This window comes from Benincasa hispida, chromosome 6, assembly GCF_027475165.1.
Source record: "Benincasa hispida cultivar pf3 chromosome 6, pf3_genome.v1.1, whole genome shotgun sequence".
Classification (NCBI taxonomy): domain Eukaryota; kingdom Viridiplantae; phylum Streptophyta; class Magnoliopsida; order Cucurbitales; family Cucurbitaceae; genus Benincasa; species Benincasa hispida.
This window is the reverse complement of record NC_143483.1, coordinates 18,019,884-18,036,807: the sequence shown is the minus strand read 5'-3', so window position 1 is coordinate 18,036,807 and position 16,924 is coordinate 18,019,884. Positions and strand designations below refer to the sequence as shown.

At 34.5% G+C, this 16,924-nt stretch overlaps 1 protein-coding gene across 2 annotated transcripts; it reads right to left on the bottom strand.

The window, feature by feature from the left end:
- Nucleotides 1-4,678: 4,678 nt before the first annotated feature.
- Nucleotides 4,679-14,193, bottom strand: LOC120079678 (zinc knuckle (CCHC-type) family protein). Of its 2 annotated transcripts, XM_039033980.2 has the most exons (8): nt 13,814-14,193; nt 13,683-13,738; nt 13,338-13,500; nt 11,946-12,034; nt 10,962-11,094; nt 10,496-10,588; nt 7,052-7,154; nt 4,679-5,511 (listed from the first exon to the last, which is right to left on the bottom strand). In XM_039033980.2, exons 1-8 carry the CDS (start codon nt 13,985-13,987, stop codon nt 4,952-4,954), a joined length of 1,371 nt encoding a protein of 456 aa, XP_038889908.1. In that variant the 5' UTR covers nt 13,988-14,193; the 3' UTR covers nt 4,679-4,951. The 2 variants fall into 2 exon arrangements, with proteins under 2 accessions (XP_038889908.1, XP_090171222.1); XM_090315096.1 differs by having other exon boundaries at nt 13,683-14,098.
- Nucleotides 14,194-16,924: the final 2,731 nt, after the last annotated feature.

Below are 16,924 nucleotides of genomic sequence, written 5' to 3'. Positions count from 1 at the left end.
TGCTATTTTATGAACATTTGCTCAATCTAATAAACTAAGATCCTAGGTTATTTTATGTAATTTAAATATGTATGTAGAGACATACGGGTGGATCACGTTTAAAGGATAACCAAAACGGTCTGTAGTAGATGGATAAAGCTAGATACCTTATCCTGGTGACCCTATGGATATGACTCGCTTTGTAGAGTTACAAGTGTTGTAAAGTACTACACATGATCTGATCCTAATCATTCATGTGGAGACATGTGAGCGGAGGTATCCTATACAGAGAGTTTATATAAGACCGGACCATGAAATGACTAGTTTCATTATATAACACCATTAATAGTAGAGATTTACATTTCACCAGGATGACCATAGGTGATATGACCTTAATCCTGAGTGAATTGTGAACTTCTGCCAATGAAGGCGATCCTTTGATTTGCATGGGTGAAAGTGGCCAGATCGTCGACTCAATATGCCTACCATTTCGGGGATTCATCTGATTGGGAAGCTAGCAACACAGTTACACAAGATGAAATTTACTCCTTCCCTGATGTCGAGGTAAGTAGGTAAATTGCTCCCTTAAGAGCTGATTCTGGGGCTTGATTAATGTGGCCACACCCTCTCTTGGCCCGAGAGGGTTTGGTCATAGTTGGATTATAACTTATTGTTCATTAGAGGGATCCTTAAGGATTAGATGTAACTATAGGAGCAAAATGGTAATTTTGGCCTAGTTGTACTTACGAGCAATTTGTGAAGGGTCATCGCACTGTTGACTAGTTATATCCAATGGACACAGAAATATATCTGTAGTGTGAAGAGTCCAATTGTCAGTCTTTAATGGAGTACCCGTTAGTTTAATGGATGTTGAAAATTTTAATTAAATAAATTTAATTAATTATTCAAATACCATTGGAGTTCAAGCTATAGGTCCATGAGGTCCCCTGTATAGCTCAACAATGATTTAATGAGAATCAATTCTGGATTACTTTGAATTGTTCAAATTAAATGAGAAAATTAATTATATGTGATATAATTAATTTAATTTAATTATATATGATATAATTACTGTAATGTATTTGATACATTATACTATAAAGCTTAATTGAGAAGAAATAAATATTTGAATATGATTCAAATATTAATTATGTGAATTTGATTCATATAATTAATTTAAATGAGATGTATATTAAATATCATGGATTGTTGAGAGAAATTATATAGATTATATATTGTATATGATACAATATTAAACTATAGATTATATAGGTTATATGTTATATGTGATATATATATATATATATATAAATAATATTTAAATTAAAATTAGTTTATTATTTAATTTTAATTTTAATTTTAATTTTTTGAATTTTTTAAGGGAGGGAAATTACTTCCTTCCCTTGATCTTTCTATCAACTGACTATGTGTGAGTGGTTGGTTTTTGAGTGTGGTAGGGTGTCTTCATCTTCTACACAGAAGACAGAAAAGAGAACTCTCTCTGAAAAAAAAAAAAAAATTCACAGAAACTCTCCTCCTCTCAATTTCTCTCCCTCTCTCTCAAAAACCTAAGAGCCCACACCTTCTTACAGATTCTCATCCCAGAGAATACAGAGGAAATTTTTCGTTGTGGTGGCCATTTGGAGATCGATTCGTTCGTGACGATTTGGATCGAGGTTTTCACTTGAAGAAATTTATTCTTTAAAGGTAAGGGCTTCTAAACCCTAATTTCCATTCTTATTAATGCATGCTGTAAATTTTGTGTTATGCATAAGTTTTGTGACTGTAATTTGCGTTCTGTGTAATATTAAAATTGGGACCGATCCTCATATTTCCGCTCAATTCCTTCACAGTTTCCTACAAATTTTCCAAGAAAGATACGACCATTTTTTTCAAAATATTTGTTGGTCATAGGGTCAAAACATTTGTAAGTCTTTTTGTGAGAAACATAAAGGATAAAAAATGTATTCAACGACCCAATGACCAAGTTTAGACTAGAAAAGGGTAGGATTATGAACATAAGCGGTACATCCAAATAATTTGATTGGTAGATCAGAGAATAGACTAACACTGGAAAAAAAATCGTTGAAGTGATTTAGAGAAGTTCTAAAATTCAAAATTTTAGTCTGTATTCGATTGATACAATATGCAACTATGAGGACAACATAACCTAACAAATATTTTGGAACATGCATAGAAAACATAAGGGCAAATACCATTCTGTTAAGGAGTGTCCCGACAAGTAGCTTAATGGAGAATTCCCTTATCTTATAAAAGTCAATGAGGTTTTCATTGAAATATTCAATGCCATTATAAAAAAATGTGAAATTTGGATTTTAATTTGAAATTGAGTTTCAATCATGTTATAAAACCAAACAAAAACCTCTTTTACATCTTTTTTTTTTTTTTTTGTTAACAGATAGATCCAAGTTAAACGAGTGTGATCATCATTGAAAATGACAAACCACCACTTACCACTATGATTCAAGACTTTAAATGGTCTCCAAATATCACTATGAATTAGTAAAAAGGTGAAGAAACCTTGTAAGGTAAAGAGAAATAAGTGGGCCGTCGAAGTTTAGCAAAAACAACTTTCACATTGAAATTCAGAACAATCGACTCCTTTAAAAATAAGTTTTGAAACAAGTATTTTAAGCTGAAGAAATTGGGATGCTCTAACCTACGATGCCAAAGCACTATAGTTTCTTTAACAGAAAAAGAATTAACATTATACAGGCCCTAGATTTTTTTATGACTAGTTGAAACTTCCTTAAAGTAATAGAGACCATCAAACATCCTAACACATCCAATCATCTCCCTTGATTCCTAATCTTAAAAGATACAATGAGATTCCAAGAAGGTAACACAACATTTAGCATCCTTTAAAATTTTATTGATAGATAATAAGTTGTAGGCGAATTTGGGAACATGAATAACATAATGTAAGTTAACTTTTTAAGTCAAACAAATAGTTCCTTTTCATGCAGTAAAGGTAAAGCTACCCTCGACCATATAAATATTTTCATTGCAATACAAAGATGAGTATGGTTCAAATAACTTATAAGAACTAGTCATATGAACAAAGACTCTAGAATCTATGATCCACAAAGATGAATTAGGACAAGAGAGAGCTTGAAGACAATTACCTGATTGTGCTAAGGAAACACTGGGATTACCAGATGATGAATTAGTCTTTAGTAGCTTCAGAACTTGATTAATTTGCTCTTTATTAAACGAGTTAGAGTCAACCATACTGGAATTAGGACTATTATGATGGGAATTCCTTTCACTTTGCTTAGAACTCTTCCAGTTGGCAAGTTTCCATGAGGTTTCCAACACATTTCACACATATGTTAAGGTTTGTTGCAATATTCACACAAGACATGAGGCTTTTCATGTGTCTTATTTAGCTTATCAGAAGCCTTCATTGCAGTATTTTCAATCACCATCATAGAACTTTCAACTGAGTCAATAGTCTTTTTGCCAATCATAACATTTCAACGACTTTCTTCCCTACAAACATCAGAAAAGACATCATTAATAATTGGAAGAGTGGTTTTTCCAAGTATCCTACTTCTAACCTCATCAAACTCAACATTGAAACTTGCAAAAAATTTGTAAATACAACAATCTTCCACAATTTTCCTATAGTGCTTTTAATCCACTATTGACTTCCATTCATGCATATCAAAGAGGTTAAGTTCTTGCTTAATCCTTTTTAAGGAATGAAAATATTGAATTACTGAATTATCTACCTATCATATGTCACCCAATTCAAGGTTCAACTCAAACACTTGTGATTGGTTTCCCAAACACTTGTGGTGGCAACAATGACTAGATCTAAGGTTAGGGTTTCTTATAAGTTTCTTAAAAATTTAGGGGCTTCAGTTCTAATACCATGCTAAAAAATAACACTTTATTTTCTCATTCGAGAATAAAGGTGTTTCTTAAATAAAAGAAACCCTTAATACAAAGAAGAAAAATATACAAAGTCAGCAAAATAATTACAATAAATACAAATAATATATTTAACATAAAAGGAAATAACTAACAATATATATGCAGTAATCACCAATTAAATTAGGATTCGCTACTAGGAATTGAAACCAAGAACAAATATAAATACAAACTAGAAACATAAACAGAAAGAAACTATTGTTTGTAATTCTCAAATTTGACATCTTTTTTTAGAAACATTTCTTAAAATTTAGTAATACAAAATTGAAATGCTTATCAAATAAGTCTGTTTTTAAAAAAATGAGAAATAGAAACAAAAATAAGAAAGAAAAAGGAAAATTATTTCAAATGGTAAAACTGCTAAAAATATTTATAAAATATAGCAAAATTTCGAAACTATGAATGATAGATATTGATAGATATTGATAGAATTCTATCAATGTCTAACAATGTGACTGATAGACACTGATAGCATATATCATTGATAGTTCTAAAATTTTGCTATGTTTTATAAATATTTTGATTTATTTTTTTATATTTAAAAAAAGCAAAAAGAAAAATGTTATCGTAAATGTCTTAAAATATAATATAGGTTAGGAGACCATTCCTCAATTTTTCAAAAATAGTAAAAACTAGAAACAAAATAGTTGTCTGATCAACTTTCATAGTCGTAGCGAAGGACACATTCAAATGAGTGATCCAATGCATCTGGCTCAAAATAGGAAACAAAAACACTATTAAATGAGCCCAAAAAAATTGGTTAGCAAACCATTCCTTGATTTTCAAAAAAATGAAAAATTAGAAACAAAATAATTATCAAATCAACTTCCTCAAAGTTGTAGACAAGGACACAACCTATCCTGCTCAATCTTTACCTGAGCACTGCTTTGGCCTTCACATCCACATAAATATGATTACACCACCACACCCCAAAAAAATAAAACAAGATAATGGCTACTCAGACACCCTTCATGCGATAAATTCCGTTGAATTTCAATGCCATACAAGAAGAAAATTATTGGTTTAAAGCAACAGGAAGATTTGTCTGTAGATTGTTCATACTTCTATTTGGGCATGTCCTAATATTATGCCCTTTTTCATGGCATAGTTTGCAGGTGTATGATCTTCTAGTAGTCAGACCGTTGCCTTCTCTATCAGTATTGGGACAGTTCCTCCGACTGTGACCGTTTTTATTGCAGATCCTACAATGATACTGCCTCACTCTCCTATTTGCATTCCCCATCCTATTTTTATTGATCAAATTCAACCTCAATGCATTGCGACGGCTCTGACGATGTGCATAATTTATTCGTACGTTAGTTGGATTGCTCAACTCGGACTTCTGACAGTTCCTCTTGTTGTGGCCCTTCCCACCGCATATCCCGCAACGGCGCTGAATTGTTGCGGTCATCGGTATACTACTCAACCTAGACTTCTCACAAGTCCTCCTGTTATGGCCCTTCTCTCCACATACTCGACATCTGAATCGCCTATCAAAGGAATCTTCCTTAAGTTCAGGACAATAGTGTCTTCGATGCCCTTCACGGCCGCAGTTTTTACAGTAAAATTTTACACCTACATTTGATAAAAATGTCAGCTTCATTATAATATAATGAAAGGTAATAGTTTTCACTTTTCAGTAATGTGCTAATCACTTGAGAAATTTCCACGAGTCATGGAACAACCTGCACGCAGTTGGGTAGGTGAACCTGTGACTATCCTTCTAGCAACTAAGACTTGTAAGTTTGAAGTTGTCTTCCAATTCAACCACATTCAGTTAGAAAGAATCATTGGGTATTGGTAAATATTAGAAGTGCAGTTTTTCTACATCGGAAAAGTTCAAGGAAGTCATAGGCTCCAAGCACTATAAAAGGAGCCTGTCTTTGGTTTCAAGTTGTCTTAGTTAGAAACACTTTAACTAAGGTGTGCTAATTCTAGTCAGATCCCCTTTTGTATTCTCTAGTTTGAGAGTGAGATTAAAGAGTAGAGGAGCATAAAATTTCGAAAGAGTGCTCTTGTAATTGGGAATCGAGAGAGAAAATTATTTTGTATGATTGTAACAATTTTTCACATCGTGGATTTTTTCTAGTGGGTCGTGGTTTTTCTTCGAGTTTGGAGTTTTCCACATAAATTTTTGTATTTATGAGTAACTATTTCTTTTAATTTCTTTGTTATTTTTCTACTTATTCATGCAATAGAAATGGGAGGTTTTTCCCAGCAAGAATAATTTTTTATCATCCGTAACTTTCATTTTTCCAATGATAGTTTTATTTTAGGAGTGACAGTAGAGAGTTTGGCGAATTTTCAGCATTCTCAATTTTTGGAAGGATTGCTGGAATGAAGATCAGCCTCAACAAAACTACCATGACAGCATGAATCTTAAATCCAGAGGTTTTGGCCCAAGCTTCCAATATTGGATGCACTATGGAGGTCGCCTCTCGAGTACTTGGATATATCCTAGGAGAATCCTGGTTCCTCAATTTTCTCGAATCTATTGAAAAGACCTTTTAAAGACCCAAACATGCAGGAAAAAAAAAAAAAAGAGGCGTTTTTGCACGGGGAGAGGAGACCAATTCTTCCGATGGTGTTTTTAAAGTTTCCAGTCTACTTTCCATCTGTATCTCAAATGCCTACAAACGTGGTCAAGATTCTTGAGAAAATGGGTTTTTAACAGCTCATGCAAATTTGTCTCCCAACAGAAGAAGCCGTGGACAAGTCTCTCCAACTTTTGGAAATGACTATAGTTTATAATTTTTAGTTAAATGTTTGCCAAAGCAAAATGTTAAGGTGACATCATATTAATTGTCAATCATTTTAAGGCGTAAGTAAAGTGTTTATCAAGAAACATTATAGCAGGATTGTGATACCAAAATTATACTGAAATAATTATTTTTGAAGGGTTCCCTTTTTTCAAGAAAATCTTTTAAGGATTTGAACTTATTACTTTTTGGTCAAGATTTTGATCCCTTAATCAGTAAAAGGTTGGCAGTGAAATGTTTATTTTTCTATAGCAATCTAACCCTTAGAAAGTATTTAATAATAAAAGTACTATAGCTTTCTTATCTTACTATAATAAAGCTGAACTAGGCATTGAAAATCGAGTACAAAAAATGACCTTTCATTGCAATGCTCCGCTTTTGACGGTTTTCTGGATCCTTAAAGAATGCTTTCAAAGCTTCAGAAGTACGTTTTCTTGCTTCAGCAGTTCCTTTGGCTTTCTGTGTTACAAAGAAAAGATCATATATTTGTAGGAGCATATAGGTTGGGGGCTTGAAATTGACAACTATGCATTTGAAAACATTGTAAAATGAAATTTAAGTTCTTTTAGGTTGTGACTTGTATTTGATATTCAGGCATAATTCCCATTAAAAAAAAAAAAAAAAATGTTATCCACATATAAATCACCTGGGATCAGCAAACCATCTAGTACAATCTGAACTACATCGAATTTCAATTGATCTGTGTTTGCAGTAAACCATCCAAGAAGTAAACATCTAATAAAATGGGTTCTCTTTTTCTTTTTTAATACTAAGAGTAACAATCAAAGCAATATGTTTCAAATATACCGAACTAAAAACAAAATCTAATTGGTAATGAGTAAGGTTATATTATGTATCTGGCTACCAAATGAATCTCTTAGTAAGCGTTAAAAAAGTTCTATTTAAGAAATTTGCATTCAAAAATTGGTTTGTATGTTTGTTTGTTCTCCTACGCCCCCCCCCCCCCCCCCCCAAGAAAAAGAAAAAACAAAAAAAGGGATTTGTAACCAAGGCTCTTAATTTAACTAATTTCCTACTTCTGTTCCTATGTGAATCGATTTAAATTTAACAGTAAGGGCAAAGCGGATTTGAGTGCCTTAACCTTTCTTTATAAGCACTTGTAAAAGCTTGCAAACTTGTTTTTCAAATCCAAACAATAGTTATCCCCAGTGAAAGAAACCTCTCCCTCTTCCCTTTCCCTTACCTATGCATTTTTTCCCCTTTAAGTTGAGAAAATCAGTTCTATCTCTTGATTACAGAAGCCGGAAATTTAGGTGATTAAATTTCCCCTGCTAAGCATATTGAACTCCTTATATTTCATTTTACTATGACGAGGTGCAACTTGACAGTCAGAGAGAAACCCGAATTCCCTGAACTTTAGAAGTAAATTCAAGTCAGATCTTAATATTATTATACAATAGTAATCAACCAGAAAACTGTCCCTATTGGAGTACATTAGCTTATGCAAGAGTATTTTGAGTCGGTACATCTCACTTTGTCAGCAGTAGAAGAACAGATTTTGTGATATTTGAAAGCTGCTTCTAGGCAAGGAATTCTATATGAAGATCATGGCTAAACTAAAATTGAATGTGTTTTAAATACTGCTGTAAGGTATCTCCCTTACAAATACGAGTATTATTATATAAAAAAGTTGCCCTGAGGCAATACAGAGTCCTTTCTCACTATGAGAAGACTCAACCAAAATCCAGATAACCAAAATAAGCCATCCCCCGTAATGATATACTCTCATCTATCCCCTACACCTCAACATTCCCTCTCTTTCATTGGTCCCCACTGACCAATCAGTGGCATTCCCTCCCGTTTCTAATTCCCATGCTCTAACAACCTTCTATAATTACATTCTTACCCCTTCTCCTATATTGTTGGACAATTGGTGGCCTAACAACTAACTAGGCAGAACCTAAGGATGATAAAATATCAACTTCAAGATATTGTACTTTTACATGTGGGGACACAATCAAAGGTTGAATGATGACACGATCCTAATTGAATGTGTTTTAAATACTAACTAGGCAGAACATAAGGATGATAAAATATCTTCTTTATATATATCCATGAGGGTCCGGGTCAGCTTACGTGTACCTCGACTAATGTCACGGGACAACCCGCCTGATCCTACAACATTTGGGTGTCAAGGAAACCCGTAGGATATTAAATCCTAGGTAAGTGGCCACCATAGATTGAACCCATAACCCCTTAGCCCTTTGACCTTTTTTTTATGTTCCCACTATCAGTAGACCAACCCACGATGGTTCATAAGGATGATAAAATATCAACTTCAAGATATTGTACTTCTAAATGATAGAAAAATGTTCAAGGATACAAACTCCCCAGCACCTTCCTGAGCTACACTATGGCTTCTAATCCAATATTAACAAACTAACATTGAAGTCTATTTTGTAGTGAGAAAATATATTATATTTATGTCCCTGAGATATGCAAAGGTTAGAGAAAAATTAACAATTGTGAGGTACCTTCTTGAAAGTTATTTTTTTTTTTTTTTTTTTTTTTTTGGATAAGAAATATTTCATACATGAAAGAAATAATCCGAAGAGTACATAAAGGAGAAACCTCCCAAAGTTACAGAAGAAACCCATACAAAAGAGAACCATTAATCCATAAAAACAAATGAAGCAAAAAGGAAAATATACAACCAAAATGGCAAGAACAAAGCATAGAGCCCATAAACAAATGATTCAAGATGCCAAAGTTCCAAAATATCAACGCAGAAGAGAGAGCCAAAAAAACACATCTGCCAGCCCCAACCAAAAACGAAAGCTGCCGAGTCAATTAGAGAAAATCAATTTGAAATGGACTCTTCTCGGAGCAGATCTGCTTTTTTTCCCAAGTAATTGTGCTTTCAATATTCCGGAAGTATTAAACGAAGTATATAAATACAAGTTTTGTAACAACTTGAGTGGTTGATGGTTGATGACAGTTAATTCTAGGGTTTTGATGTAGTTCATGGATCGTGGGTGGTTTTAATTGTATTTCTTGGACTTGATTAATTTGTATTACATTCTAGTATCTTTATCTTTAATGTTGTGAAGCACTTGATCACTGTTTGATTGATGCATGTCTATTTTCTAGCTCAAGAGAGAAGACTTTAGGCTAGATCTAAAATGCTAGACTATTGCTCAATTATGCACAAGAGTGATAAGCGAGCAATATAGGTTAGTAACAAAAAGTCTTAATGCCACATAGGTTAGGTAATCGCAAAGGGATTTGGATTGTAAACTGAGTGTGAGAAAAAGTTGAGCTCGAATGAGGACATTTGGACATTAGACTTCTAGAATTACGTAATCGAGTTAGTCGGTCTAAAGGTTAATCAATTGAATCTATCGCTCCGTTGAAGGAAGTCAATACCCTAGAATGTTTCTTTGGCAGAATTTCTCCTTGTTCAATTGATTAACTTGCTTTAATTTTAGTGCAACCACCATCGATTACAATTTCTTAGATAAAATTAGCAAAATTTTCACAATAGCTAAGAGGATTAATAACCCGGTCTCCAAAGAAGAATACTCGGTCTCAAATCGTTTCTATATTATAATTTGACTCAAACCCGTGCGCTTGAGTGTATCAATTATTAGCAAACAGTAGTCTATGGTTTTAGGCCATAGTAGAATTAAATGGCATCAGATAAATTTCATTAAACTTCTAGTGATATAAAAGTGACTATAGCTTATTACTTTTAGCACGTAAATCAAACTAGTAGGCTAAGAAAAGAGGGATTGCTACAATAACCAAAAATGGATGAACAAATTATCTCAAGAACTTACCTTAATTGCAGCTACTCTCTGGGCATGAAGCGCAGGGTCACGATGGATAATCTTCATTCTCTTACTAAATATACCTGTTTTGGCATTGAGACTCTGCAATCATTCAACTAAACAACGAAGATTAAATTCACGAACTGGTAAATAGCAAACACATATATTTGGAGAGCAATACTTCTTAATCTCCCTCTTGAGTTTGCATATCTTTTATCTTTTAGAGTCTTTTTCCCTTTTTATTTCTTTTCATTTCATCAATAAGAAGTTTTGTTTCTTGTTTTTTTAAAAAAATCAGTTTATTGAATACAACTGTATTCCTCAACATCAATGGGAGTCAAGAGACTACATGCCTGTTCTATATTTTATACTGAAGAACGTCCATGCATATTTTCATCCACAGTCGTTTAGGTTGTCTATCCTACAATGTATGAAATAGCTAACAGGTCAAAGTAAGGGAAGGTAGAGAACAAACTTTTAGTGATCGACTGATCTTTAAACCAACTTCAGGAGGAGGTGATTGGTAAACACGCTTTGATTTCTTTTTTTCTTCCAGCTTTATTTCCAAGTTATCGACTTCATCATCTTCCTTCATTCTTAATGGAGAACTGACATGACAAACACATGAAAAAACTTAGATATCCAAAACAACATAGATTTATCTGGAATTAGACCTCCAGAACCGAAATTGCATAGCAAGTATGGGTAATTGACAAACTTATTGAATACACACAACTTCAGAAACATTAGTAGGAACTGGCTCCGAGAAATAGGGTACTCATATGTTATTATTATTTATTACTATGAAGTCAGGATGCATAACATGTAATGCATTCATGATTGCAGCTGTGTATACCATGATGAACTGTGTCACAGCAAGATTGCCAAAAGAAAGGGATCAATAAAAAGAACTGTCGACGAGAGGGAAGAAGCGATAACAAGACAAAAGAAATATTTTCTGGAAAAGGGATACCAATTCGGAGAGAGAACCAACCATGCCAACATTCTTTGCAGTCTGTCAATCTAAAATATCTCCCTCGCACCTTTTCAGACATCCCTAAATACTTCCACATTTTTATCAACCATATTCTTTGTTTCCTTCTTTTTTTCCTAAGAAAAAAGAAGCAAACGAAAAAAGGTATTTCTCATTTTTCCCTAAGATTTTCCATTGAATTCAACCAAACAACCTTCTGATCTATTCTAAGAATCTGGTCTGGACTTTGGAGCAGAAAAATCCCAACCCTCATCGGATAGAGATGCTCATGATTTTTGGTTTTAGACTTCCAATTTAGGAATAGCAAAGAGACATGGTCATTTCTCTCGGTAAAATAGAGAATAATGCCAGAAATCAATTTTCCCTCAACTCGACTTCTTCATTTCCAACAAGCTAGAGTCCAATGAAAATTACAATGAAAATAAGAACCAACAGGAAGAAAAGAAAGAGAAGGATGTTAATTACGTGGAGCGTGCTTTCTCCCATGGTCGTTCATCTATAGACTCTTCCCATATGACACGATCCCCCAAACATTGGTGGCAGGTCACTATACCCTGACAACATGGGGTAAAAAGTAAACAAACAAATAGAAACGGGTAGAACAATCAGCATTTCTCCTTTTGTTTTGAAGGAAGAAACACTATGAATCTCGTTGATGAATAAAATGAGTTAAAAGACTCGCAACCACCAATGGTGGATTACAAAACAGATCTTCCATTGGTAATTCAAGAGAAAGGACTATAATCTCTATAAAAATGTTTGCTTTTACACCAATAAAGCGCATAAAAAATAACCAAATCCATAAAACTAAAAAAAGTGGAGACCTTATCCTTAAAGATTAACCCATTCTTCTCACACTAAAGATTCCTAATGGAAGTTTTGTTGATAGCAAGTCAGAGTTTTCTTATCTCCTTTGAATGAACGTTCCATGAAAATAGAAGCCAAAAGATCATAATATTTCCTGGAATAAAAAATCTTCCACCGTCAAGCTTCTAATATATAATTCCAATACCATTTTGCCAGGACAGCACCCGAAAAGATGGCATTGTGATTCTGCATGCATGTTATACCTGACACACCAGGATGGAGAAAGATGGAAATTTGGCATCCTACATTGAAGCCAATCAACCATTTCAATCCCTCCGTGGCCAAGTTCCCAGAAGAAAATTTCAATTTTCTTTGGATAAGAGTCATTCCAAATTATGGAATATAGATTGTTTGTCGTCGGCCCCTAGAAATAAATTAAGTCTTCAATTTCTTTGTACTGTCAATTGGCCAATTACAAGAATTTCAATGCAGTATGATTATTGCCAAATTGAGATGAATGTGCTAGCCAAAATGAAACAGTTCAGGTCCTACAAATCATCTAACCACCATTTTTTTTACCATGGAGGTTGATTACTAGGCTTTCAAAATTTAATCCTTAAATAGGTTTGTATCCTCGGGATCCCTAATTTTACATATTAAAATCCAACACTAGAGTGAGAGCAGAAGAAGTTAAATTAATAGTTTGTTTGGGCATGCTTTTAAGATAGGGAATCTTAGCAAAAATACTTTGATTATTAAAGTGTCCGATGACAAATTATCTGGATGTTCGTTCCACAAATTATCTGGATGTTCGTTCCACATTATTAAAGACGTTTTTAAATGTTTTCCTAACAATCAGCTAGGTCTAAAGCACTCGACAATTGCTTCCTCATCAATATGATTTTAAGTGGAAAGTACTTTCGGGTATGACAAAAGTTCTTTTAGCATTGCAAACAGAACCCCCCAAAAAATAAAAATCAACCACGTTGTTGAAATTAAAATTGAGGATGGAGGAGCTAACATGGTTAATTAGTCAGCCAGAGCAATTACCTTTCCATTACACACGGAACAGTCAGCCTGGGATCTTTCAATTCCACATTCCGTACACGGCGCATATCCCCTGCCTCGGCAACTTGGACATGGTAACTCTTTGATATACTGACCATTTGGGCCAAACCAGGACCTGGGTTCAGGTGCGCTAGAAGCTGTATTCCTGAAATGCACAATTAATTCCTACGCCTGAACTCAAATCTTAACTATAAAAAATGCGTCGATGACTTAGAACTGAATTGTCGAGATGAAAACAGACAGCAACCATAACCAGTTCAGCAAAGAATCTACTTCAAATCACAAGAATTAAAGCCAAATAGTTGCATAGCTGAAGACTCGACTAACCTGGGTTTTAAATCGACGCCAAGTCCGTAGAGCTCCTCCGCAGGATCGAAAGCGAGCTGCGAAACCAGAAGAAGTAAACAAAAAGAGTATAGAACGTCGAATTCCAATACAAAAAATGAGAAAGTGAATACGGGCGCAGGTCTGGGTATTGCAACAGAGTCGTCGTTGTTCAAGCAAGCAACGAAGCGAGGTGCGAAGCAAATGCATCTGTTTGATTGATGAAGCAATAGGAAGAATCTGAAGTTCTTCCGCCGCCAGTAGTGCGGCGTCAATGCCCGAATTGAGGAACAGAGCGATGAGGACATGGCGTAAATCCGTTGGATTGTGAAGAATGGTTACATTGGGAAGAAGTGGATATGGCACTAACAAGTAACAACGGCCACAGCGCGAATTGAAGAACCAAAATGGAAGCATTGTGTTTGTGTGGTCACAAAATGCCACGCGCCATTTCGCTTTTACGCGCCGTCTCGTGGATTGGATGTGGTTGGAAGTTTTGGCACTTGGATGCTGTAATGGAACCAGTGGGATAGCTTACTCACGAGCTTAAATTATGGAAATGGTCATAAATGACCCTCAAATCTTTCCTTCTTTCACAATTAATACATTTTTTTAATTGGTTTAAATAATTTTTTTGGTCTTTTTAGTTAAGATTAAGCGAAATCTTGAGGGCCCGTTTGGGAGCCCAAGTTGAGAAGGCATATCATGTGGGTGACTTAGATGTCACCGTTTGGGCCACCAATATCCCAACTACCCACATTTGATCCCCACATCTCCACGGTGCTAGGTTTTGCCCACCGATATCGCATCTCATCTTCGCATACCACTCATCTTCCCACCCTCTGTTTGGTTCTCTCATTTCTCTCTCCTCAAACACTTTTCAGTGTTGCTTCTTCCATAGAGAAGGGTTTCCTTTCTCCAATCCGATGCATGATCTGTTGGTTCTTCCATGGAGAATGATTTCCATGGAATGGGTGTTCAATTTCAAGTTTAGTGGAGGTTTCCTTTTTCAGATCTATTGATTTTCTCACCCTCTAAAATCGCTTCAATTCTTCGTCGTTGGTTCTTCCATGGAGAAGGGTTTCCTTTCTTTTTCTCGCCGCTTCAATGAAAACCTGAAACCAATCTCTTGCTGATTCCATGGTCCTCGTTCACCCATGACCCGTTCTATGTTTGGTTTGTGGGGCTCGATGCATGTTGCTTCTCGAATGTTCAGAATTGAAGTCTTGGTAGGGGACTGGTTTTAGTCATTGGAGCTTGGTGGGGGAGAATACCATCGAGGTTAGTTTTCTAAACCCCAGTCGGCCGATGAAGAGTACCATCCCCCTTTTCACCCTCGCACTTCAATGAAGACCTAAAATCAATCTCTTGCCGATTCGATGGTCTGACCCGTTCCATGTTTGGTTTGTGGGGCTCGATGCATGTTACTTCTCGAATCATTGAAGTCTTGGTAGGGGATTGGTTTTAGTCATTGGAGCTTGGTGGCGGAGAATACCATCTAGGTTTGTTTTCTAAACCTCAGTCGGCCGATGATGAGTACCTATCCATGAATTTTTATTCAAAAATTTCGATGATGAGTGCCTATTATGATTTCTTATGAAATTTCTTCACTATTTTCATATTCGGTCTGTTTTTCTTTATTCCTTCTCATTCATTCAATTTCAACCTCTTGCCGATTCGATGGCCCTCTGTTCAGATGAGATTTGTTTGAATGAGTTTCATACGTATCTTATGGTAAGATTGCTCATTTGTTTTGTGGAGATTTGTTTGAATCAGTTTCATACGTGTTTGTTTGAATCAGTTTCATTTTCTGTTTGTTCATTTTGATTCGTTCCTATTTGTTCTGTAATTTTGACTAAGTTCTCTTTGATCCCTATTGGTATGTGTTGATTGTGCATTTACTCCACGTAAACAATTTCTTCGACCATTTCATTAATGTGACTTGCTTCTGTTGATTGTCTCTGTTTGCTAACTGACTTGCTTGCATTTTTACACTTGATTAATGATTCAACCACTTCATTAATGGGAGTCAATTCTTTTATTCATGAACAGAAAATAAATTAATGGGAGGTTGGTTCCTTTTTCACCATTCTTCTGATTATTTTATCTATTGATGTAATGTTGAACTACTTCTATTACTCTCCATTATTACGGTGGGTGAACAACCACCTCCTTTCACAGACGACTTTTGTCCAGATTAAATTGATTTGAGAAACCTCCATTGTTTTCTATTTTTTCTTAAGCACGTGAGTTATTTCCAAACTCACTTCTCTTCTACTTTCTTGTTCTGTCTATTATTTATTGGGGTTTCATACATTAATGTGGTAGTAGTTTGATTTTCCACGGTTCTATTTGCAAACTTTTCCTATTGATACTTTAGTATTTTAAAAGTATTTGTATGTGTGAATTTGTACTATATTTTCTATATCATGGTGTCAACTATCCAATGTTTATTTTTTTCGTACTCATGAATTACATGTCATGGATGTTTGAGGCTGGCTATATTTATACATATTCTATTTGAGTTTAAATGTGGTCCATCGCATATATTCTCCTACAAATCACTTGTATCCCACATTGTGTACACTTGATGAATCTCTATGATCTACTACCCTCCTTGTTAGTCTGGTGAGTTATTGCTTACTATCATTATTTTTGGATTATATTTTTTTTTTCCTATTCACTTCTGCTTATCTACGTGTTCATGGTTTATTTGATAGGCACTAACAGCGGCACCATTTCAGTGCTAGAGTCGATCCAATGGTTTGTTGATCCTCAAACTACAATCTCCAAATAAAATAGGTATGTATACATTTATCCAGAATGTATTCCTAAATTATTAGTCTTACATATCGTGAGTTTCTAACTAAATACTTCTTTTGTTGTTTTGCAGCCCAAACTAATAACACTATTAGTTTGAGGTTCGTGTATTACGTATATTTTTCTAATTTTAAATGTTGTATATTTGGATTTGACTTATAGTTGAAGTACATTGCCATTAGTTTGTTGTTTTTTCCTATTATTTGTAATTTGTGGTTTTTTCGTACACTGTCCATTGAACATGGACATTTCACAGTTGACTCATAAATTATATATTTTTTGTGTGTGTGTTTGATATTATGATGTATGAATATTTACAGGTGCTACAACTCATAACAATTTTGAATTAATAATTATGGTTATTATCTTTTGCATTTAAATAGTTATAAATGAAGCATATAATTATGAAAGTGGAAAAATGTTTT